Source organism: Bos indicus, chromosome 8 (genome assembly GCF_029378745.1).
Source record: "Bos indicus isolate NIAB-ARS_2022 breed Sahiwal x Tharparkar chromosome 8, NIAB-ARS_B.indTharparkar_mat_pri_1.0, whole genome shotgun sequence".
In the NCBI taxonomy this organism is placed as follows: domain Eukaryota; kingdom Metazoa; phylum Chordata; class Mammalia; order Artiodactyla; family Bovidae; genus Bos; species Bos indicus.
The window spans coordinates 98,457,783-98,484,531 of NC_091767.1; the positions used below are offsets into that span (position 1 = coordinate 98,457,783).

General features: G+C 39.2%; 1 protein-coding gene across 2 annotated transcripts in view; it reads right to left on the bottom strand.

Moving 5' to 3' along the window:
* Positions 1-953: 953 nt before the first annotated feature.
* CTNNAL1 (catenin alpha like 1) overlaps positions 954-26,749 on the bottom strand; it is a 56,673-nt gene continuing 30,877 nt past the window's right edge. The window contains exons 9-19 of one of the 2 annotated variants that reach the window (XM_019965626.2): positions 25,210-25,368; positions 18,497-18,589; positions 15,341-15,491; positions 12,107-12,144; positions 9,778-9,828; positions 9,532-9,686; positions 5,815-5,863; positions 3,027-3,083; positions 2,768-2,881; positions 2,021-2,104; positions 954-1,897 (exon numbers count right to left, since the gene is read on the bottom strand). In XM_019965626.2, coding sequence (XP_019821185.2) covers positions 1,892-1,897; positions 2,021-2,104; positions 2,768-2,881; positions 3,027-3,083; positions 5,815-5,863; positions 9,532-9,686; positions 9,778-9,828; positions 12,107-12,144; positions 15,341-15,491; positions 18,497-18,589; positions 25,210-25,368 — 957 coding nt within the window. In that variant the 3' untranslated portion in view covers positions 954-1,891. The remainder of the gene's footprint in view (positions 1,898-2,020; positions 2,105-2,767; positions 2,882-3,026; positions 3,084-5,814; positions 5,864-9,531; positions 9,687-9,777; positions 9,829-12,106; positions 12,145-15,340; positions 15,492-18,496; positions 18,590-25,209; positions 25,369-26,749) is intronic. The other variant, XM_070795235.1, reaches the window with a different exon arrangement.

Sequence of the window (26,749 nt, forward strand, 5' to 3'; positions counted from 1 at the left end):
CCTGATAGGAAGAGCCAACTCAAAGGAAAAGACCTTGATGCTGGGAAAGATTGAGGGCAGCAGGAGAAGGGGATGACAGGATGAGATGGTCGGATGGCTTCATCGACTCAATGGACATGAGTTTCAGCAAACTCTGGGAGATAGTGAAGGACAGGGAAGCCTGGCGTGCTGCGGTCCATGGGGTCACAAAGTTGGACACAACCTTGCATGTGAACAACAATTCTCATTTCAAGTATATAAGCTCTTTTGTGAATAGTTTTAAAATTATTTTTGATTTATAATGAAAATTCTTTTAAGTGCCAGCCTGACTGTCCCCTAAGTATACCCACCAGACATGATGTAAGTAGTAACTCTGAACCTCTGCTCTAATAGTACTGTGAGCTCAAAGTGTAAGCGTAAACCAGTAAATCCCCATTTGATGTAGCACAAATGATTCCCAGAGATGTCATAAAACAAAGATACTAAAGATAGTAAAAAAAAAAAATTATATATCTGTTTTACATATACTCTTAACAGCATTCTCCCATTATTTCCATTGTAATTTAAAAGAATATTTTGGTTTCAGGGAATAAATATCATGTTTGGTGATTTCTATAAAGAAATATTTTATAAAGGTCATAACAAAAGCTGACTACATGCCATTTTCTCTCGAAGGCCTACAGTAAATTCAAGTTTCCTTCAATAAAACACTGACTAGCTAGGTGGTAGTTCTGTGGTTCTTCAGGATCGGGTGCATATTCATTATGAGGGCTGAACCAGATAATTATCATCAGACAAGCCTGTAGAAATACTGCCTTTTGGCAACTGGCATGTCCTGTTAGATTTCAAAATGAATTTCAAAGCACTGTGATAAAAGAACAGAAAAACAAAGTTAACAATACAGCATCAGGACAGAACTTATAACCGGATCCTACAAACCCACCCCTCAAAAACAAGAGCTTTGAACCCTAAAATTTAAAAGACTAAAGATGTTTATTTGTTTTATAATGAACATTCCAAAGGCACGTATATAAAATGTATGTTTACTCAGAATTTAAACAGCTTAGTTCAGTTATTCTGTCTTCTATCTTACATTCGATCAGTCGCTACTGAGAAGTACAAAAACTACTTCTGAAGCCAGTAACAGAGGCTTAGGCTTCCAACTAACACTCGGCAGAAACAAGCCAGCCGCGCTACAGCGAGAACTACAAGCACTTCCTAGCGAGCGTCCCTCTAGGATTTTGTGGCGTAAGCTCCATGATCCTGCTTTTGGGAAGGGAGAGGAGAGGGGCATGCGTCACAGTAGACTGCCTGTGCTCTGAAACATTAGAGAACAAACGTGCGCTCTTAGGATGGATGACCTGGCCCAGAGGGGAAGGCAGAGGCCCAGACATTCTCAGTGGACAGGAGGGAGTGAAGAGGAGCCCACAGGCTTGTGGGAAACCCTGCATCACCGAGACTATTGGGCGTCTGCTGCTGCAAGTTAGTGTCCTAGATGGGAAGCTTAAATTTATAAAACAGTTACGGTAAAATATGCCATCAGTGAGCATATATTTACAATAGCTTCTTTGGATTAAACTGTCATTAAGACAGTTGGGATATTTGGTCTGACTTATTAAAGAACATTATTCAAAGCAGTGTCCCATTTTAAAATCACCCTGCAATTAGAAATACAGCAACTACCATGGCATTTATTAGTTGTCAGAAAGCTTCACAATCGATTTCATGATCAGAAAATAAAGCAAGATTTCAGTTTGTTTTCTCTGCAAAACTGTTGAATTTCTGAAACAAAGGATCATTTGCTTTCTAAAATAGTCAGTGTTGCCACATGGTGTTCCCAAGATCCGACCTCAAAAGTTTCTCAAGTTTTACCATCCACAGTTGTAACTGAGACCCATCTGTTGTTTTCCATCTAAAGCTGCAAAGAATTGAGATAATTAGTATCTGCTTTACTCTTAAAATAAAAATCACAAAATTAAACTATTTTCTTTTGCCTTTTCAATTTTTAAAGTTTGAGTTTAAGACAGAGAAATCATCTCACCTTCTTCAACAGTTTATAGCAAAGTGAGAGAAGCTGAACCAAAACAGCCATCATGGACCTTGCCTTTGTAATACACTTATCAACCTATAGTGACAGAAAGCAAGCAGATCAGATTCTTACCAGGGGGCCTTCAAAAGACTTTGTCATCTACAATTTCACCATTATAGAAATCTAAGGGGTGTCAAAGGGTATATAGATTAAGGTATCTGAACTGACTTGATGAATTGAGGCCCCAGAACACAGAAGCGGCAATTGCTGCTGAAGTCTCGTGCGTGCCAACTTCATGGAACCTCAGGAAGAATGAATGGAAAACCAACCTGCTCTATTTCAGACCATTTATGGCTTCTCGGTGTGCACCAAACAGTGGCAGTGAACCCCTAACTTGCAGTCCCTTGCACTCTACTTTGCTGCACACAAACTTCCTAAGATAAACAATAGGAGCCTTTCTCTCTGAAGGGTCTGTGCCCTAGACAGGTGATGATGGTGAGATTTAGGGGCAGCTGCTCAGTGCTATGGCATTAATCATGTCCAAAAAGCTAATTTATCTGGTGAACCTACTGCTCCCTGAGGTCAGTTATAACTGCAGATGATAAACAGTTCTTGTAGTTGAGGCAGGAAAAATGGAAATAAATTGTAGTTTGGGTATCAACACTTTATCTGAAGAGAGAGGCTGGAAGCTAACCTAATAAAAAAAGGAGCGTGAAAGTTTCTCAAGTGCCTTCCTGCATGTCCCACTGTCCCTTTTACCTTTAGAAACACTTGATTCTGTAAAGGTGTCTTAATTATTGTCTGGAGCTGGTGGCAGAGAGGAACAAACTTGTTTATTTCCAGGAGAAGCATAAGTTTGTCATCATCTTTCAGCTGAAATGTAAATATGGCAGTTATAACAATTCTAATGAAACTCCACCTTTTAAACATCAAATACCGTTATACCTTAATAATACACTCTCAAAATGAGTATTTATGACATCACCACCAGGACCAGGCAGGGGGGTATGTGAATTACCTGTTTTGAGAAAGCTTGTACACTTGAAGCAAGCTTCAAGCCCTCTTCAGCAAAAACCTGGTGGGAAGGAAAAACATCACTACTTTAGGTGCATGTCTTCTACTGGTACCAAGTACACTCATAGATAATTTTCATATGGAATTTTAAAACTAAAACCTAACCTTAAACACCTCTCATGGAACTCCTAAGGTTTTTGTTGTATCCAGGAAAACACAAGAGTTTAACTCTATCCACAGGCAGATTTCCCAGACCTGATGCAAACTTATCCCTGCAGAGGCTGCTCTACGTGTGGCCACCTCCAATTACCATGGAGGATCCCGAGATACTTAGAAAAATTATGTCTGGGTTTCTGGATGGATCCAAAGTTCATCCCATAATACCCCCAATTATAAAAGGGTGATGAATCTTGGAACATAAGGTCAAAAGCATTAGAACATTGGTTTCTGCTTCTGGCTTAGCAACAGAGAATCTGTCACCCATACATGTTCTTCAACCAGCCATCTGAAGGGACCAATTCAGATTAGATTTTCACTACTTACCACACATTCTATGATTTATTAGTAAGCAGAATAGGATGACAGGAAGGAATGCTGGAAACTACTTTAGAATATTCAGGATGATTATTTTTAAATGGTACATAGAATCTTTTAGAGTGAGAGATACCAGGGAAATGAAGACATAGCTTTAGGTGGCAGCAGTAAGAGTAAAAAGAACTGGGTAAATTTGAGAGTGATTTTTGAAGAAAAATAATAGATCTTCGTAATAAATTAGATAAAGCATAAGAAGAAGGAGAAAATAATTTCAGGGTTAACTTTAACCCTCTTTCTAACAGCCTTGCTATCATGGGATAAACTGATCTCAGGGTCAAATAGCCCTTTACATCCTTCCTTAGCCTTTAAAAGGGAAACCAATGTGTTTCACACCAACGTTCCAACCTAATGGGATGACTCACTTAACCCACATGTTCCTCTTCATCTTTCCACATTACCACTTTCCCTTGTACGTGTCGGCTCTTCCCTTCTAGCCTGCAAATCCCTAGCAGCAAGATCCCTGTCTCACAGAGTATCATGTTCTCAAAACCACCTGAAAGCTGATGACTCCTAAGTCTCTCTGTCTATTCTTGAGCTATCCTGACATGAACTGTGCGTTTACTTGAGCAAAACTACATGCTTGATTTCCAGCCTCTAAATCCAATGTTGTCCCTCTGTTCCTTATCTCAGTAAATGGCGCTACTGTTTACCCTGCTGGTCAAACCAAAAACCTTTGAAAACAGAAGTCAGGTCATGCCATTGCAAAACCCTTGATGAGTTTTCTATCATTCTTGGGAAAAAAAAAAAAAAAAAATCAAGGTTTTTCCCAAGGCTCAGAGATGTCATCTGTTACCACCTTCCTTCTTGTTCACTCCATTCCACCCACGCTTGTCTCCTTGTTCTTCAGACACCTGCACGTCCTGTACCTCAGGGCCTCGGCACTTGTTCTGTCTGCCAAAAATACTCTACCCCCAAGATATCTGTCTAGCTCTCTCTCTCAACACTCTTCTCAAATGTTACCTCCTTAAAGAAGTCTTCTGACCACCCCTCTATCACTTACATGTTTTTACCTCTAAGTATTTCTACATGGGCGTTATATACTTAATTGTATATTGTCTATCTGCTCCCACTAGAATGTAAGCTCCATGGGGAGCGGAGGGGGCTTCCTTTTGTTCACTTTTCTCCACAGAGCTCTTAACCCCAGGAGCTGACACACCAGTACAAATTCAATGACTATTTGTAAACATTTTATGTAGACACTTCAGCAGATGTTGGTTTAATAAATAAGCTAACACAGGAAGAAGGTAAGAGTGGATATTTTGCAGTGAAATACTCCCTACGATGTGGTCTACCTTGGAGTGGATATGGGTCAAACTGAACAAAATGAATCCAGAATTTATTCCAACTTTTTAAACAGAGAAACAGCTCACTTATAGTCAGTTTTACAGAAAATTCCAAACAAAATATCTTCTGCAGTTCTTCTGACTCTGTTGACTGGCACCCTCTCAAGCTGAAATCCCTTTCCTGAAGAGGCTTAGGTGCAAGCACAGGGGAATGCCAAAGGAAACCAAAGGCGATAAAGTGATAGAAATTTCAAATGCAAGAATGCCCTTGGTTCTAGAGAGGCAGACTGACATGAGAGTCAGGGGAAATAAGAAAGGCATCTTGTAATCTCACCCATCTAAGCCTCTAAGTAAGGAAGGAGGATTAGAGTCAGGCCTAGGTGAAATTTCATAAGACACACAGGGCAGAAGGGCAAGTGTCAGTGCTTCTGTCTCTCCCTGAATGCCCCAAATCATCAGGACTGTGGAAGAAGGAAACTAACGTACTGAGAAGCTGTAATGGTCTCAAGTCTGTGACAGATGCTTTCTTATGTGTTTCCTCATTTAATCAGTACTGTTCATCCAGTTCAATAATGAAGTCAAAAAGCTTTCCTAGTATTCAGGACAATATAAGAGATAGGCATCTGCTAACCGGATATTTTTACCTACTTGGGAAAACCTAAAACTCAATATTCCTCTAGTGACTATTAAAGCCCATTCTACTTTATCCCTATTTTTTTCCCCAAAAAGATAACCATTTTTTAGATTTAGCTGTAAAATATGCTGTGCACACCCTTGACTTTTCTACCACTCTTCTACTATACGCGTGTGTTGTGTATACAGGTAAACACACTAATATGATACAGTAAATCATTTAGAAAACTGTTACCAACTTTTAGTCCAGAATTAAAGTATTAAAATAGAAATTAAACATACCTCTAGTTGATGAATTAAATCCTGGTAAGTTTTTAGTGGCCCCTCTCCCCTGAAATAAAATAATTATTAAGGAGGTAAGAAAAAGTTATTGCCTAGAAATTGATTTTGTATTAAAGTTTTAGAGCATCCTGTGTATTTACAGATCCAAAATTTTGAAGAATAATATTGAAGAGACGAGTAACACTGTCACTCTTCTTAAAGCAGCTTTAATATTTAACTCTTACCTCTTAAGGCACTTTTAAAAACCGGTAAACATTATATATGTTAATTTTATAATGTAAAGAAAATTAAAACTGACATATTTAAGTTTTTTCTTTTTTAACTTTCTTCATTTTGCTTCATAAACTCAAGATATGAGATCTGAAAAGGCCTTTGTTCCATAATGGATAAAAGATGAGACCAAAAATCAGGAAATTCTCATTTTTTATTCTGATTTCAACTATGGCAAGAACTGAGGTGATTTTGATGAGGCATGTCAGTTAAGTTTCAATTCTGAGTCTATAAAACAAGCAAAACAGTATTTGTGCTACCACTCTCATCAAGAAGATTAAGGAATATCACACTGAAAACTACCAAGAAGAATTAAGAACTTCACAAGTGAAAAGTAAATTACAACAAAGAGCAACAGAATACATTAAGAAGAGCAGCAGCCTAGGCATCAATCAGAAGATCTGAAATCTAGTAGGTACCAGTTTGGCCCTTAATAGCTACTAGTTATGAACACAATATTCTTTTACTCTGATAAACTGTTGTAAGGACAAATGAAATTATGAAGCAGAAACCACTTTAAAAACTATATGACACTGGTATGTGTGAAATCTTTATAATGCATTAGAAAATCTAAAATACATAAATTATAAAGAAATATGAGTAACTGTATAAATGACAAAGAAACTATATAAATTGTTAAGACAACGTTAAATAATAGCCTTAAGAAAAACTATAAAACCGCCCAGGACAATTACAAAACCGGCGCTGTGAAGACTAACAGATGAGTCTCAGAAAAAAGCAACTAGATGAGGCTGGTAAGCCACCGTCTTAAGGGGAAACAGAAAGACCATTTGGGGGAGAAACAGGTATACTGACAGGGTGGGTAGAAAACAAAGCCAGCTTGAGAGTTTATGCCAATTATATTACCGAGACTTGCAAGAATGACACAAGGTCTTAGACATTACAGAAAATCCATTTTATTTTCCTGAACATCAGTGGTTCCTGACCAATAACCGTACCCCAGGAATAAGCCCCCCTCCACAGAGCTTTAGTTACCCCTTCTCTTCACAATAGACCTTTCATGCTTCCTAGTCTCTGTGGGCCACATGTCATCCCTTGCCAAGATCCACTAGTCTGACTCAGAAACAAAAACTGCTGACCATACAATCCTGAAATACCCTGAGATAAGAAACAAGAAATAAAAGGGACAGTCACAAACTTAAAAAAAAAAAATTTCTACTGAGGAATCCTTTACTTGGGAAGATTTTATATACCAAGGGTTTCCCTGGTGGCTCAGATGGTCAAGAATCTGCCTGCAAAGCAGGAGACCTGGGTTCAATCCTTGAGTCAGGAATATCTCCTGGAGAAGGCAATGGCAACCCACTCCAGTATTATTGCCTGGGGAGTTCCATGGACAGAGGAGCCTGGTGGGTTACAGACCAGGGAGGGTCACAAAAAGTTGGACATGACTGAGCAGCTAACATTTTCATTTTATATACCAAACTACATTTGGTAAGTAAAAATTTATTTTTTTCAGTTTTTAGCAGTTAAAAAAAATTTTTCATCTGATTTGTATCACCATGAGATAACTAGCATGATTCCAGTGCAAAGTAAAGATCTCTGTTTTTTCAGTTAATCTTCACATTTCAGTTAACCACATGTCGAGTGTAGGTAAACAAATTCTATTTTACTTTCTTTTGCACACTTGACTCATCAGATTTTTAAGTGATATAAACTAAAAAAAGGAGGTCAAAACTAGTTTGAGAAAATTCAATTCTGGGAGAAGGTTGCTAAGAATTAAGAACAAAGGAAGGAAACCTGGGGGACAAAAAGGTCTCCAATGATGGAAAATATGGAAAGATATTAACAAATGACTGCTGACCAGAGGCAAAATTATTCAACTCCTAGCATTTGTCCTTTACCCTCTGCAAGAATCATTTCTCTTGAAAAGGTAGAAGACATCATGAAGACAAGAATGACTCCCTTCCTCACTGCTCATCTCCCTTCCATGTGAAGAAATCTTCACGAGCACAGCCTCCCTCACTCTCTCTGCACTCTCACTTGTCTCACCCCTCAGAAGAGGGTGGACATTTACGGATTTTTATTTTCAGTCTTTTTGCTGACTCCGCGAAAATAAATTGCACGTGGTAGCCCTTTCATTTTTCCTTCTTCTCTTGGTAGTAAAGGTACCCTTGGAATATATCTGGTCTTTCAAGTGTTTTAAGAGATACATTCTGCCCCTAGGGGGTAAGATTTCTTAATTCTAGGTATTATTTTTAAAAACCTATTTGCCTATGGCTATAAACTACACTATTCAGTATCAGCTTTATAAATGCCACTGGCCCCCATCTGCCTATTCTTTTGCTTATTTTTCAGTTAATTCTGAATTTGGGTGAAGAAAAAGGGGCTCTTTATTGAGCCCCAATTTCTTTGGAAGGACTGATGCTAAAGCTGAAACTCCAGTACTTTGGCCACCTCATGAGAAGAGTTGACTCATTGGAAAAGACTCTGATGCTGGGAGGAATTGGGGGCAGGAGGAGAAGGGGACGACAAAGGATGAGCTGGCTGGATAGTATCACTGACTCGATGGATGTGAGTCTGAGTGAACTCCGGGAGTTGGTGATGAACAGGGAGGCCTGGCGTGCTGCGATTCATGGGGTCGCAAAGAGTCGGACACGACTGAGCGACTAAACTGAACTGAAAGCTCACACAGTGGTAGAGATCCCAATTAGTTTAGCTGAGCTTCAGAACAAACGGATTACATTCCAGAATACGGAAACAACCGGCAGGCGTGGCCCACTGCTGGTTATAATTTCAAAGTCAAAATGAGTAGAAGAGAAGCCACAACATTGAAGATATCAAGTATTCTCCAGTTTTGAAAAATGGGTAAGATACATATCAGAAAATGAGTGAAAAGTTTGAGGTCATTCCTCGAGAAAATTCTAGAACAGGTTATTGAGTGCATAACTGATTAAAGTTTTAACAACACTGAGATACTATGCCATATGTATAATCGTCCATTATCATAAGAAAAGACAGAATGTAGCTCAGATAAATGTAAAGTTAGGGAAACTCTGCTACATAATGAATGCTGACCCATGGAGGTGTGGCACCCTACTGACATGGCAGAGCTCATGGCTCTATTCCTTGACCTGTGTATAAGCAGTCACTGCATAAAGATTTCAAAGGCATGTCGTTTAAACTTACTGATGCAGGCTGGGGGAGACACTGATATGCGGGATGACGAAAAAGCAGGAAGCAAAATTATTTCAGCACTACGCAAGGAATGGGACACAAACCTGGAAGAGGATCTCAGTGAAGTCTAAACCCTCATTAAAGGAATGTCTTCTTGCTGCATTCACTGAACTGTCGTAAGAACTACTACTTATACAGTCTTTTTACATATATTTGAAACCACCTTTAATCTATCAATGACATAACATAGCACTTTTTCTTTATACCAGATATCATTAAATTCATTTTAAAAGGTAGTGTAACTACATTTACCTAGTAAATAAATACAGAGAATAGGCCATGCTGGACATGTTCCGTCCATATAGAACCATCTCATTCTCCTGATCCTCCCACTTCTCAATCTCGCAGTTGGCATCAGAAGTGAGCAAACCCAGCCTGAGTCCAAGCTTTGCTATCTTGGCTTGCTCCTGCAAAACACACATTTTAATCCCAACGAGGTAGTCATTAGCCATGTAAAAGTAAGACTGGAAGTAAGACTACTGCGAGAGAAGCTCTTACCTCAGAGTCAGGCTTATCTGCCTTTAATGATCTCAGGTTTGCACTATTCTTCTGTGACAATAAAAAGATTAGAGCATCTTAAAAACCGGTACAGTTAATTGTGAAGACATGCAATAGTAACGGAAAGCGTAACAAAATTTTAACAAAAATTTTTTCAGTTCATACTTAAACTATATTAAACTGTTTAAGTAAAAACAATTGTGGCTGACCCTTGAACAACGTGGGGGTTAAGGGCGCTGACCCTCACCTTAGCCAAAAACCTCCATATAACTTACCAGAGTCCACCCTCCATATCCACAGCTCCCCCGTATCTACGGTTTTATGCCTGTGGATTCAACCAACCTCAGACGGTGTAGCACTGGAGTATGTACTATTGAAAAAAATTCACTAATAAGTGGACCTCCAAGTCCAAACCCATGTCGTTCAAGGGTCCACTGTAATGGCAAATACCCAAATACGTGGCTTCAGCTTTGAACAGGTAGGTAGTCAGAAATCTGGGACTAGGGAAAGCATCTGTGTTTCAGACTCTTAAAGACTTCCGCAGTCTTCCCACAGACCAATTACTACACACCCAAACCTCCCTGGCCCCTCCTCTAAATTATTCTTAAGAAATGATGTAATAAAATTAACCACTACATGGCAGCTTTCAGTATCTTCCAAATGTTAAGACTCTGGAATTCATTTCCTTTAACCAGCTTGCCCTTTTGAGGGATAAATTTCAGCCTCCTGGTTTCACTTACATCCAGATTCCTAATCCTATATCCCAGGTTATATAGGTAATTATACTTAGAATTTAGGATTTACTATTTGAACCAGCATGCTTTTACGGCCCCTAGCTTTGAAACAGCAAGTTAGTTTCTACGTAGGCTATTTAAAACTCAAGAGTATATTTCCTCTAGGGCAGGAGAAAACATCTTACACCAGTTTGGTTACCAGGCTAGCCCACAGATGATTGCTTACTTGTAACAACCACTACCTATAGCAATGTTTCTTTGAAAAATATATTCAGAAGTTCTCTTGAGATGGCAGCCCAAGTCGGGTATTCCCTGCATTCTGAGATCTGGTGGGAACTCCCCTAGCTGGGGCAGCAGTTCCAGAACAGCTGGGCTAGTAGAGACAAAGGGGCCAGGAGACCAGGGAGTCATTTACTTTTAAAAGGAAACATTTATTTAAAACACACACACACACACACACAGCCCCCCGCCCAACCCCCGCCAGAGTCTATATTCACACACACGGACACAAAGTGCAAATTATGATAAAACACGCGTGTGTCTGCTTAGCTTAAGAAGGTAACTCTGAAGTATACGTGGGCTTCTCTGTTTTTGTTGCCCTTATTATCACCATGAGTTACTACTTCTGACCAGCTATTTTGTCACCACTTTAACTGCAGAACAGAACTGCAACTTTTTCCTTTTTTTCTATCCCATAGTTTATATTTGTTGTGTACCATAAAAGAAATGGGAGGAGGTAAAGGACAGAAAAGAAATACAGTGTCCATAAAGTTACACACACACACACTGCTTCTTGGGTCCATTAGAAAATAAGCAGAGATGATCAATGATTTCCTTGGCTCCGTGTAACATTACACCATCTGTATTTTCTTCCTTAGTCTAGTAGACTATAAAGCAATTGATAAAAGTGTTTAAGAAAGTTAAGAATACCCTAGAAGTTTTTAGGTTTTATTTTATTGGGAATTTTACACTCTACCTTTATTCAATTTAGTTGTGTTTCCATTGTTTTTATTTTTAATTTTACAAATGATTATTATTAAAGTGTTTATATGAAGACTGAAAGGGAATTGCCTGAAAAGGTACAGAAACCATCCTAATAATATAACCAAGCTTGCCATCTAGTGGGCATTATTTTATAATGCAGTCAGATGAATCAGTTTTAGTCATATAAAGCCAAAAAAAAAAAAAAACACTTCACGTGTCTAAAAACAAACAAAATGGCTTATTTTCATCAAGGTAGAAAGCATTCAGAAAGTTCTCAGTCTGCATAAAATGGTTCCAACATGATCTTGTGAATTAGACCCCAAGCTATGAAAAACAAACAAAAAAAAACCCCTGACTTCAGATTATGGCTTCTTATTAACCATAAAATCCATTACCTATTCGCTCAACCCCAAACCAAACACAAATAACCAGACTATGGGCTCCATTTAGACTACCACTCAGAATAACAATTCCGAACAGTCCACATTTCATATCCTAGCTTTTTTTGTAATGTCACTTATTGGAGGTTGCGGAGAGTAGCAACAGGCAACAAGAGCATAATTTGAATTCTGAATAAAAATATCTCAAGTGGACAAAGGTCTTCTACTTACCATTGGCTTTGGAAGTGAAAGGTAGCCATACTTCTCTCCTGCAAATAACATAATATAACTTAAAACAAATTTCCCACTACTCACATTTAATTTTTAAAATATTATCAAATAAAATGTTAGTACATTAGTTTTGATAATTTAGTCTAGTAATTACATATGACTGAGGAATAAGATTTTAATTTGGTTTGTGAACATGAAAACAAAATATATTTGGCACAGATTTTGATTTATAAAATTGTTTCTGAAGCCCTGTCTTCACAATTTATGTTTAATACTCCCTACATCAAGATGACATTTGTGCCATCCTTACTTCTGAGTTTACACCTCTAGATAAATTAAGTCCAGAATTAAGTTCCAAAGGCCCTCTCATCTTATGAGGATGCAGAATGATTTTTCATAACAACCTAACTGAGGTCCACTTTCAATATCCAGAGCTTTTCTGCATCTCCAAAACAAAGTTAATCACCCAAGGACAGGAAAGCCTCATTATTTCACTGAAGATACACTCTAATATTCCTTTGTTGTATTGGAACCGTCTTGAAGTTAATCTGCCTAGCCTGTAGTTTATAGGGATGTACCAGGTTCCATGGCTCTGCACTTACTTTGTCACTTGGCAGACTGGACGTATGAGATGCTGTTCACTGAAGTGGGGTGAACAGGAAGAGGAGCTTGCTTATGGATGAATACGAACTTACTTGGGGGGCGTATGAGTTGGGAATAAGGGAGTGATCCAGCCAGACAAAAGATAATGAGGCCATGATGTTGATAGTAGAAATGAAGAAAGTGAAAGTGAAAGTGAAGTCACTCAGTCGTGTCCAACTCTTTGCGACCCCATGGACTATAGTCTATCAGGCTCCTCCGTCCATGGGATTTTCCAGGCAAGAGTGCTGGAGTGGATTGCCATTTCCTTCTCCAGGGGATCTTCCTGACCCAGGAATCGAACCTGGGTCTCCCGCATTGCAGGCAGATGCTTTACCATCTGAGCCACCAGGGAAGCAGAAATGAAGCCAAGAGGACTGATTTAAGAAGAATTTTACAAGTAAGATTGGTAGGATTCGATGAGTGTAGAGGTAAGAGACAGTTTGAGGATAACTGGGCTTGATCTAATCCAAATTCTGTAATACCCCAGTCCTACCACTGAGAACATGAATTTTTTTTCTGATTGATCATGCCATGTAAAGTCCCTTTCAGGACCAAAACTAATTATAAGAACTTCTAATACGGAATATTAGAGCATATCTTCAGTGAAATAATAAGGCTTTCCTGTCCTTGGGTGATTAACTTTGTTTTGGAGATGCAGAAAAGCTCTGGATATTGAAAGTGGACCTCAATTAGGTCAGAATCTGCAAGCTATGAGAGAAAGCAAGAATTTGACTTTTGTCTAAAATAATCTCAAATTCTAAATGTGGATACACACTCATCACTAAGGAAAGGTGGAATCTTTTTGATCTGGTACCTTCTCATACAAAGGGGGATCATGGCCTCCCTAAAGGCAGAATTGGATGAAGGCAGAGAGGCAGGAAGACAAAGATTGATTTTTGAATTCCTGACACAATCCCAGGAGGCCCTATTATGAAATCTAAGGGTCTCTTGGTAAGGGAACAACCACCTAGCTCTCAGACTGACTTCAGATATGCAAACACTAAAGGCTCTTTTTCACTGCTTAGCATGTTGTTGCTACTTACTTGGTTGGCTAACTGAGACTTGCAAATATATCTGTTTAGTTTCCCAGTCAGGGAGTCAAAATTTGCAGAGCAGAACTTACATGGCTAAAATAGAGTAGAGGCTTTCCAATCATAGTTACGAGTTACAACAGTAGCAAAGAGAAACCAGAATCTGAAGGACCCACTCTGTCCTTCGCAGGGGGCAGGTGCGAGGTAACAGGCAGGTTTGTGGAAATAGCCATACAGAATAGGAAGAGCAGCTCAGTTACATTGGCTCGACTCATCAACGACAGCTAACTCAGAGTGGGACTTCTTTGGAGGAAGAGCTGTATTTATGAGCTTCATGATAACAGTCGGGGGGGGGGGGAAAGGCAGCGCAAGAAATTAAGCAACTCTGACTCAATTCACCGCATATAAGTAAGGATGCCTCTGAACAGTTAAAGAATGGGTGTCCCATTAATCAAAGGCAGCAGTTCCCTACCTAAAGAGGAATTTCTGTTCAGCATTTAGGAAGTTAAGAAAATCCTGGGGACAGGTTACCCAAACTTTAAGAAAGACTGGGAAGCTTCTCTTCATTTCTTACACAAGTCTTATGGCTAAATGATCAATTCCTTTAAATATGGATCAATTATAATCAATTTACCTTTTAGTATACAAAACTCGCCTCACATAAAAACCCATTCAATACTTAATCAAAGTATCAAAATAATGTGCCATTCAGACTAGCTATCGATTTTTAAATGCAGAAGTGTGGTAAGCATTTATTACATTTTATAAATTATATCTACAAATTCTACTATTCTCTGACTTTTAAATAAATCAATAATTATCCTAGATGGGTATTTTAAAAAACATGATATGTTTAGACGTTCATATTCAGTAAAACATGTAATTTGATGTTATTTTGACTTTAAATGACATTTTAAACAAGCATGCTGACACTAACGGAAGCCATTAAGAAGGGAAAAAAACATAAAAACACATAAACAACTGGACACACAGTACAATGGGAAATAAAAATCCAAGTTGATATTAAAATAAAGAGTAAAAATTATGCCTCTGTACATTGTATGGTGCTATTCTACACGTTGTAGAAATACCAGTGAACTTACCCATCAAACGAAATATTCCAAGATTATGTAGTCATCAAGGAAAGAGATTCCATCCAAGTGGAAGGAAAGCAATTTGAAAATCAAATAACTACATTCATTTCATTATGAAGTTAGTAGAATTATATCAGAGAATTACTGTACTACAGAAGAGCTTTTGTACTAAAACTAAAAAACAATTTATAAGAAGTATAAAAATGACTTAATTTCAATAAGAAAGCTACAATGTTAATATTAATTCAAAAGAATCCCCTATACTGTTGTACAACAAATTTTACTGCTTTGATACTACATTGAAGGACAAGTAATATTTTTACTATTTTTTGTGTAAGATACTTTATTATAAAAATAATCCAGTTGGGTTATAAAAGTTATTCATTTGGCATCTGACATTTTTGACATTAAAAATTAACAGTTACATTAAAATATGAATATATTTCAATATATGAACAGTTTCTCACCTCGTCTTCCTTCAAACACATCATTGATTTCTCTCAGCAGTGTTGACATGTCACTAATTTGGGATTCCCAGGCTTCGCAGAATACATCTAGATTTTCTTTAGCAATTTTACTAGATGGATGCAATGTCAAAGTTTCAGCAGCAGAAATTATCTAAAGAAACAATACACAGGTTTAAACTTCAAAATCTTACCTCTCAGAATCATACTGGAAACCAAACTTAAAATCAACTCAGTGACACAACTATTAATACAAAGCAATTTCCACACGTAAGTCCCATGTTGGGCAATATAGACATGCATAGAAGAATAAAACTTACTGTTCCTTACAAGCTCATCTACAGATAAACAGTAGGCATTATTATAACAAGCAGTGGTGTTCGCACTGGCAGCAATGATGGCAGCAGCAGTAATATATGCATATGCCTGCAAGTGCGTGGTAGATACACCCTTGAGGTACGGTGCTTGATATGCATTAGTATTAATCCTCCAACATAGAAACAAAATACTATCCTTTTCAAATAAGTATTATTCTGATTTTACAGCTGGAGAAACTCAGACTCAAGGATACCAAGTAACTTATGTATGTGGCTCTTTGTGGGCACTGCACCCATGTTCCAGGTGTTGTGAAAACAGTTGTGAATGAAACAGATCAGTGTTCCTCTCTCATGGGGCTCATATTATAATATGGGGAGACAGAGGATTAAAAATTTGCAAGCAAATCATGAAATATCTTCAAAGATGATAAATGGTAAGTGTAAAAACAAAGGGCAGGCAGGATGGACGGTATTAGGTAGTCCCAGTATTTTAAGCTGGGTGGTCACTGGCAAAGGCAGCATGCACATGAAGACCTGAAAAATGTGAAGGAACCACAAGGAAGCCTGGGCAAAGGCACCTGAGGTGAGAATTGCTATATATTCTAACAACAGCCAAGCAGGCCAGTGTAGACTGGACTAACATGGAGAAAAGGAAGGTCACCAACGATTTTGTGATGCAGAAATGCACACAGTAGGATAGACTTTACTCTGAGGGAGACAGGGAGTCACGGAAGAGCCTTCAGAAACGGATATGTAATGGAAAAGAATATAAAAAAGAAAAAGACATAAAAGTGAACCACTTTGCTGTACACTAATAACTAACACAACATTGTCAATCAACTATACTTCAATTAAAAAAAGGAAATCGATATGGTCAGATGAGAGAATTAGACCTAGGTGCTCCTCCTGGGTGGGCACAGTCCCACAGGCACAGGCTTGACAAGCAGGTGGCAGCTTTATGAGGAGAACAAGGCTCCCCATCTTCGGGGAAGGGGGGTGCGTGGCCCGCCAGCGGACAGGAAGCTGGACACAGTAGTGAGGGCTTCTCAACTGGGAGCCACTGTACAGAATGCCGAGTGTTCAGCTGTGCCTTGGGTATGACGGGACACTGCAAACAAAATACAAAAACGACACTGCCAAAGCAGAGATGTCCAGAAATACTATAAATTATCCTAGAGGTGTGCTCTATTTTCTTAAATTACTCCTTTGAGAGATAGGTAACACCACGAATAAAAGCTGAGGCTAAGGGAATAGAAAAAGCCTTTCAAGTTGTAGAAACTGGCAACAGCCTCTATCTATCACCATCCTGGGGAAGAAAATAAGCTTTTCCTAATACCCCTGCTGCCACAGAAACAGTAAGCAGAGAATTACAAGCACAGAGCTGGTGGAGATGGGGGACTACGAGTGCTGATTGTGTATCACAGGAGGTCCGAACTTCAGTTCTACTGAAGCACATTTACGGCCAAAGCAAGGAGTACGGCTCCCAAATGGACAAGTAAATCTTGAAACCTTGGTTTCCCCCAATAAACAGAGATCTTCTGGTTTTAACAAAATGCTCAGCAGATGGTCACTGCGGATGGTCACTCACACAGTTTCTGCTTCCAAGCCTTTGACACTGCCCTCTACCGGGGAGCATAAACATCCATCCAGCATGGCTCTGAGAGCCTGCACATACTAAGATGCCTTTGCTGTTCTCAACTACATATTCAGGGGCTCAACATCTGTCATCCGATAATGCAAAAAAAGGAATAAGTCCTTTTGACCACCATGATAAATAAGAACACTTGGTAAATTGTATGTTCAAGCTTAGACCTAAGTAAGGAGAAGGTCTGTCCCTCAGGTTTTCCCTTAACTTGACAGAGACATTTTTAAATGGGATATCTGTTTTTTAAATGCTTTTAAAAATTATAAAAACAAAGTAACATTATAGAGAATACAGAAAAAAATTACTCACAATTCTCCCTAACAAGTAGAACATTCATTTCTGTACAATCCTACAGTCATTTTCATATATATATATATATAGATTTTATATGTAGCAATTATAGCATATAAACAAATTTGTATCCTGCTTTTGTTACCTAACATTTTAATAAAACACCTTTTGATGCTGCTAATTCTAGTTATCATAATTATTATTCTAATGTTATAATATACTATACTATTTGCCTAATTTAAGATTGTTATTTGAATCTTATTATAAGCAATGTTGTAACAAATGCTTTTGCTGCTGCTGCTGCCACTAAGTCATTTCAGTCATGTCCAACTCTGCACGACCCCATAGACGGCAGCCCACCAGGCTCCCCCGTCCCTGGGATTCTCCAGGCAAGAACACTGGAGTGTGTTGCCATTTCCTTCTCCAATGCGTGAAAGTGAAAAGTGAAAGTGAAGTCACTCAGTCGTGTCCGACTCCGTCCATGGGATTTTCCAGGCAAGAGTACTGGAGTGGGGTGCCATTGCCTTCTCCGAACAAACGCTTTTACTTTTCTTTAATTTCCTTATGTCTTTAGGAATTTGGGGGTCAAAATGTGAGTATTTTTATGGCTTGTTACATAATGATAACTTAGTTTGCAAATGTGTCATAACAACCTACACTGTAAACAGCTTTTCATTTAAATAGGTATAAACTATGGCATCGGTTAAATGAGCCGATCTCCAGTTTGGCAGATGACCAGGTAATCCCGTGGAATGTTCCGACACACTATCAAGTTCCATCACCCTCACTTCTCTCAGTGGACGTGGCCTGTACTGGGCAGAACTGTTTGTGTCCTCCTTGTGCACACTTTGCTATGACACTCAGATAAAACATAATACAGAATGAACGATCTGCTGTTCATCATACCTGCTGGCCAGTCACCTGAAATGTCTCCTCTGCGTGTAGACAGGTTATTTCAAGAGGTTCTGTCCCAGATACATGTCTCAACAATCGACAGGTCTACAAGAAAAATTTTTATAGTTCAGCTTTCTCCTTCTTCACAATATATAGCATCATTTTATAATTAATAAAGAAAATAAAACAGGGCTTCCCTGGTGGCTCAGCGGTAACAAATCCATGTCAATGCAGGAGACACAGGTTAGATCCCTGATCCAGGAAGATCCCACATGCTGTGGAGCAACTAAACACTGAGCCTGTGCTCTAGAGCCCGGGAGCCACAACTACTGAGCCCACCTACTGTAATTACTGAAGTCCGTGCGCCCTAGAGCCTGTGCTCTGCAACAAGAGAAGCCACAGAAAATGAAAAGCTTGCACACCATAAATAGAGAAAAGCTCACGTGCAGCAATGAAAACCCGGCACAGCCAAACTAAATATAAATAAAATTACAAGAAAATAAAACATTAAAACCTAAAAAATAAATTTGTAATTAATGAGATTATATTATACTGATTCCAAATAGATTCTAGGAGCAAAACTGGAACAAATAAGGCTTGAGCATACAAACTATTGTTTCTACTTCCCATCTGAACACTGTAAGGTGGTAACAAAATATAAGAGCCAGGAGAAATCCTGAGACTTCCCTGGTGGTCCAGTGGTTAACACTCCATACTACCAATGCATAGGGCATAGGTTCAATCTCTGGTGAGGACACATGCCACACGGCACGGCCAAGAAAAAAAGAACCAGGAGGAACCCTGAAAGATTTTGTAATGCCCGCATATTTTATGTATGAAGAAACGTGGTTCAGAGGAGGACCTACCCACGATCTCTCAGCTGAACTACGTCAGCTGCCACAAGCTACACATTCTTTCTGATAACAAACAACACTTCTGTCAATTAGCACACCTTTTACTGGAAAGAAACCTGGAGTAGGCAGACTGATACAATGAATAAAGAGTCTGTATCAGCAAAAAATATTGAAAATCTTGAGGCTTAACAGTCTGAACTGAGCTGATCCAGTCTATTTCTGTCTGAACTGGTGTATTCCAGTTTAGACCAGTCTATTCCAGTCTTGGAGAAGGCAACGGCAACCCACTCCAGTACTCTTGCCTGGAAAATCCCATGGACGGAGGAACCTGATAAGCTGCAGTCCATGAGGTCGCTAAGAGTCGGACACGACTGAACGACTTCACCTTCACTTTTCACTTTCATGCATTGGAGAAGGAAATGGCAACCCACTCCAGTGTTCTTGCCTGGAGAATTCGAGGGATGGGGGAGCCTGGTAGGCTACCGTCGATGGGGTCACACAGGGTCAGACATGACTGAAGCGACGTAGGAGCAGCAGCAGCAGCAGCATTCCAGTCTAGATCTGATGCAGTCTGAATCAATGTATTCTGGTCTACACGTCTGGACTGGTCTATACTGGTCTACACCAGTCTTCATTTAAAATCTGTAGTATTCTGATCTGACCAAAAATTACAGAGAGTTCAGATCAGTTGCTCAGTCGTGTCCAACTCTTTGCAACCCCATGAACCGCAGCACGCCAGGCCTCCCTGTCCATCACCAACTCCCCAGCTCCCAGAACCCACCCAAACCCATGTCCATTGAGTCAGTGATGCCGTCCAACCATCTCATCCTCTGTCGTCCCCTTCTCCTCCTGTCTTCCATCTTTCCCAGCACCAGGGTCTTTTCAAATGAGTCAGCTCTTTGCATCCGGTGGCCAAAGTATTGGAGTTTCAGCTTTAACATCAGTCCTTCCAATGAATATTCAGGACTGATTTCCTTTAGGATGGACTGGTTGGATCTCCTTGCAGTCCAAGGGACTCTCAAGAGTCTTCTCCAACACCACAGTTTAAAAGCATCAATTCTTCAGTGCTTAGCTTTCTTATAGTCCAATCTCACATCCGTACATAACTATTAGAAAAACTATAGCCTTGACTAGACGGACCTTTGTTCACAAAGTAATGTCTCTGCTTTTCAATATGCTGTCTAGGTTGGTTATAACTTTCCTTCCAAGAGTAAGCGTCTTTTAATTTCATGGCTGCAATCACCGTCTGCAGTGATTTTGGAGCCCAGAAAAATAAAGTCAGCCACTGTTTCCACTGTTTCCCCATCTATTTCCCATGAAGTGATGGGACCAGATGCCATGATCTTAGTTTTCTGAATGTTGAGCTTTAAGCCAACTATTTCACTCTTCTCTTTCACTTTCATCAAGAGGCTCTTTAGTTCTTCTTCACTTTCTGCCACAAGAATGGTGTCATCTGCATATCTGAGGTTATTGGTATTTCTCCCAGCAATCTTGATTCCAGCTTGTGCTTCTTCCAGCCCAGCGTTTCTCATGATGTACTCTGCATATAAGTTAAATAAGCAGGGTGACAATATACAGCCTTGACAGACTCCTTTTCCTATTTGGAACCAGTCTGTTGTTCCACGTCCAGTTCTAACTGTTGCTTCTTGACCTGCGTACAGATTTCTCAAGAGGCAGATCAGGTGGTCTGGTATTTCCATCTCTTTCAGAATTTTCCAGTTTATTGTGATCCACACAGTCAAAGGTTTTGGCATAGTCAATAAAGCAGAAATAGATGTTTTTCTGGAACTCTCTTGCTTTTTCCATGATCCAGTGGATGTTGGCAATTTGATCTCTGGTTCCTCTGCCTTTTCTAAAACTAGTTTGAACATCTGCAAATTCACAGTTCTCTTTTAATAATTAAAATTTCAATCATCCTCAAATTAGTTCCTCATGCATTTAAAATGCCTTCACTAATAAAAAGAAGATTGAATTTGTAAATTACAAGCTTCCTTGATTTAATCTCAATTATTTAAAAAGCAGAAAGAAAGAAATAGCACAACCACTATGACTCATTAATATATTAGCATTGCAAAAACTAGTTATAGTAGTTGCACAACTTTGTAATTTTTTAAAACGCCCTTGGTGTTATTCAGTTTTTCTTAGTGAAATCCGTTTGTATTGTTTATTCTTTAATTTGCTCTTCATTGCCTGCCTTGCAACAGAACATGTGTTTGCAATTGTACTTAGCAAAATTCATGATCTTAACATTGTACACTGAAGTCAATGTGCCTTCCTGGCACAAAACAGCCAGTATGCAGTTTTCTAATGTTTGGGGTTTCTGCCTCAATTGACAATATTGAAAAATATGTATTAGCCAAGCAAAACCACTATCTCAAAAACATGTTGAAAATTACTCCAACTTGTCAAAGCCAATTCAAATTCTCTTCCCAGTCCAATTCCCAGGATCATTTTGTATGTGAAACAGGAAAAGTTGAATTTGATTACAACCATATGCAGAAGGAATCAAGAAATCATATATTTGTTGTTGTTGTTCAGTTAGTCAGTCATATCTGACTCCTTGCAGCCCCATGGATTGCAGCATGTCAGGCTTCTCTGTCCTTCACCATCTCCCAGATTCTGCTCCAACTCATGTCCAGTGAGTCAGTGATGCTATCCAAAACACATCTCATCCTGTCATCCCCTTCTCCTCCTGCCTTCAACCTTTCCCAGCATCAGAGTCTTTTCCAATAAGCTGGCTCTTCCCATGAGGTGGCCAAAGTATTGGAGCTTCAGTATCAGTCCTTCCAATGAATATTCAGGGTTGATTTCCTTTAGGATTGACTGGTTTGAGCTCCTTGCTGTCCAAGGGACTCTCAAGAGTATAGTCAATATTATAGATGATTTTCCTTTCAAAGAATTTGTCTTTCTTTTTCCATCATTTATCCCACCTCACCTGTTCTGAATAAGTCATTCATCAATACATGAGCAGTTTAATTAGAGTTATATAACACATTTTAAAAATCCTTCTCATTCTCACCGTATCATTCTCACCTTGGAGACAGAACAACACTAATGGAAGAAATCTAATTCTGTCCCTCGTGCAGGCCCAGCAACTTGGCATTTTGCTCAATGTCAGTCTATTTTCTATGATTTATTATGTTTATGTGCCAATTACAGCAGTCTTCTAACTATGGTGCCCAGTGGTTGTTAATCCAGTTCTAACAAAAGGGCATGATTCCATCCTTGAAGTTCACTATAGAAGTAAATTCCCTTAAGAAAAAAGCCAATTTTATTCCACACCGAAATTCAGAAGGACTCTAACAAGGTTATATACAAGATGAGAAACATGACTGTAATGTTACCCTGACCCAGTACTGATGCCAGGCACTACAAACTGCTTCAAAGTGAGAGCTGTAAAATTCCTGGCAAAACTTAAGAGAACAAAACAAAGGAACGGCATTGGGGGAAATAAAGGCAGGTTGTTCAGAATAAACAATATGATTTCCACCCATAAAATCACCCCAGAGTCCAGTGCATTTAACATTTATGCTGCTGCTGCTAAGTCGCTTCAGTCGTGTCCAACTCTGTGCGACCCCACAGACGGCAGCCCACCAGGCTCCCCCGTCCCTGGGATTCTCCAGGCAAGAACACTGGAGTGGGCTGCCATTTCCTTCTCCAATGCATGAAAGTGAAGAGTGAAAGTGAAGTCACTCAGTCGTGTCCGACTCTTAGCGACCCCATGGACTGCAGCCCACCAGACTCCTGCGTCCATGGGATTTTCCAGGCAAGAGTACTAGAGTGGGGTGCCATTGCCTTCTCCGTAACATTTATGAGCATTATCTAAAAGAGGTAGAGAATGAGATGGTTGGATGGCATCACCAACTCAATGGACATGAGTTTGAGCAAACTCCAGGAGATAGTGAAGGACAGGAAAGCCTGGTATGCTGCAGTCCATGAGGTCGCAAAGAGTTGGACACAACTTAGCAAGTTTTACAGCATGTTCGAGTTCTTCCAGAAGAAAGATGGAGCTGCCCTATAAAAGCCTATTTGTGAGGTTTGAGGAGCCTCTTTGGAAAACATTCAACTTAAGTGGAAAAGCATGAAAAGTTGTAGTAGTAGTAATAACCAACACTGAGAGAATGCATCAGCGTTTCTGGCTACTAAATGAAGAACTAGGACTAGGACTTTGCAATAAAGCAATTTCGAACTTTTTTCTATCTGAACCCCTTACTGATAGTAGTAGCCTGTGTTTCTAGTTCTTAGAATATTTGTGTCAGTATCCAGAAATTTAAAAATCTACTTTTTTGAGATATAATTCATAGAAAACAAAATGCATCCATTTTGAACTCTTGAAAAAAATAATCTTGAGGCTTAAAACAGAAAATTAGGGAAAAAAATTTTTTTTCACGTTTTAAAAAGACTTGCTGCAGGATTCCTACAATTAGCAAGTTTGCCTATGGTCATAATTCTTGGTTTACAAACAAAACAGCATCAAATCTATTTTTAAAAGGAGATGTATTTACAGTGATTTTAAGAATGCTCTCTAGTAACTCAAACTGGTACTCTGTGGCAGCCTAGAGGGATGGGATGGGGTGGGAGGTGGGACGGAGGTTCAAGTGGAAGGGGAATACCTATGGCTGATTCATGTTGATGTATGGCAGAGACCAACACATTGTAATAAAACAATTATCCTTCAATCAAAAATAAACAAACAGAATGCTCCCTAGTAGTTTTCAGATATTAAAAAATAAAGGAGAAGAAGCTAGTTTAATTCATCTGAAAGTTCCTTTTAACCATTAGTACGTGAGATTCAGTGAGCAGGGTAATATTAACAGATAACATGTAGACAGCTAGGTGGTTCATATCTGTGCATTAATGTACACGTTGGCTAACACATACTTCATACATATATGTATGTGTGTGTGTGTGTTTGTATATATTCTTCATATGTACATGGGCTAATATACATTTCTTTACTAGCAGATATCTGACATTCTCAGTAGTAGAAGTCTTACAATATCAATCAATAATTGGAATTATAACAAAAGGGGTAAACAAAGCACCAATGACACGTAACAAAGATTTGGGCAGGAGGATTCAGAGAACAAATACTGTATTGAGTGTTCTCTTTGTCCTTCCGTGTCCATTCTTCTTCCTTCTTGGGAGACTGACCTGTGTGGTCCGCAGCTGTGTTTGGCTGTGGAAGCCCCAGCACTAGAGCAGCAGGAATGAGGAGGGTAAGGGTCTTTATTCTCACGCTCTTTCCCTGGAGGTTGCCTGGAGCTGTCTCTGTTTAGTCCCTAGGTTCTTGAAGGACTCCATGCCCTTCCAATTTCCCAAACCACTCACTCCCCATGTTAGTTTGGTTGTAGAAGCAGAATCAGCTCTGCTATCACTCACCCCAATTCCTGTACTCTCATGGTTTCCCCACACCCTATCCATGCAACTGTAAACAGCTCCTTTATTAAACCTTCTTAAAATTAACCTAATTTGAATGTGCTGTCTCTTTTTCCTGTTGAGATTCAAAAGATTCAGATACAAACAAGGTCATGAGATGTATCTCCACTGCTCTACTCCAAGATTTAACCTCCCTGACGGAATAAGGAAGAAGATTAAGAAGTGCATTTGTGCAATACTATAAAGCAATTATTTTCCAATAAAATTTTTTTTAAAAAAGAAGTGCCCTTGCGGGTTCTAGCACTTTTTATTGTTTTTAGAGGCCAAACTTGTAAGAGCAGAACAGAAAAACATGATATTTTTAAAAGTCCAAAGGCAAGAAAGAAAACGCTCTTATGAGTAAGCCAAAGACTGTGTTTGTGTTAATATTCCCTGATGACAGTACAGCTTTCATTAAACTAACTTTTCTTTAACAAGCAACCTATTACTCACCTCAACAAGCCGCTCTTTCTGTTCAGAGAGTTTGCAGGCATATTCAGCCAAACCTTCTAAATTTCCTTCTACTCCAGTAAGTTTTAATGCTTTTAGAACCACATGATCAGCATGGTATTTTAACAGATCTGCTGCCAGCTGAGCTGCTGTACTATGAAGCTGCAGATGTGGGGGGTGAAACAAAGACAACAAACAACAAGGTTTTGTGATGAAAACCTCACGAGTACTTTAAAAACTAAAGAGCAGCAACCTCAGATCACGCCCACCTGATCTGCTGAGGGGGAGAGGGTCAAGTTTCCTGTGGTAACAGTAGAACTGCAAAGCCCCGGGAGCTTGCAACTTCTCCCAAGGGCAGGAAGGAGAACTGACATCTTTGAGTCCCCTGGTGTTGGCAGTAATCCTGTTTGCAGAAGATGAACTGGTCACCCTGGCAGAGTAGCCTGGACCTCTTTTCATCCTATTATCAACCAGCTCTTTCCCACACGGCTTCTCTCTTACCTCAACTGCTTCTGCTGCTCTTAAAGTTAGCGAAAACAGAACACTATGAAGAGACTGGCATTCTGTATACTGAGAGGACAATCAAACGGCAGTTCATGATCATCAATGTGTTTCTAAACAGACATTTGGGAAAGCACCATTGTGAGATACAGTCAAACATGTATTCAACAAATTTTCTTAAATACCTACGTCAGGAAAGGCACTAGCCTAAAGGCTGGACATGCATGAAAAGTAAGACGCAACATCTTCCTTCAGGGAGCTTATAGTTCATCTATATTGCCATCCAGAACTTTATGCTCTAACTCCTAGGTCACAGGAGAAATGAGGGATAAAATAATAATGAAAACCTCAAGGCTTTATTTAACATTAGGTGGAAGGGATTTTAAACATGGTTCACTCTCACTGAATATCTCTGTGTACAATCAACTCCAAAATCTTTTCTTCTCCTTATCTTGTCTTTAAAAAAAAAAAAAAAGTTATGACAGGTTATTTTGGGCTCACTAGAAAGAGATCATTTTTAATCTGATTTTTAATTAAGCCTATTTGTACAAAGTGATTCTTTTTTTCCTGGAAGTAATCCAATGTCAATTCAGTTTACAGGACTCTGTACAAAATTAACAATAGGGTAGTCCGCACTCATGAACTCAAGTGAGAATAATTACAGTAAGAAACAAAGACATTAAAATGCATTTTCCTTTGGAAATTAAACAACGTAAGAATTCAAAAGATTTTGTTTAACCATCAGGGCCCTAGAAAATAACTAATGCCAACCCTTTATCTTACAGACTATGAAACAGGTCCCTAAAGACTGAGTGACTTGTTCAAGGTCACGTAAATCTTATAAATGATTCTAGAGACAACTTACAAACCCCAAGGGAAGAAGGGTGAATAAACATGAAGTTCCTGCTCTGTGCAAGGTACTGAAAGCAGATATTTCTGCTTTCAGTACACATTTATAGACATTATCTCCCTAATCTTTATACCCATTTCAGAGGTAAGGAAAATGAAGTTTATAGAACGCCACTCAATCTATCACAAAAAA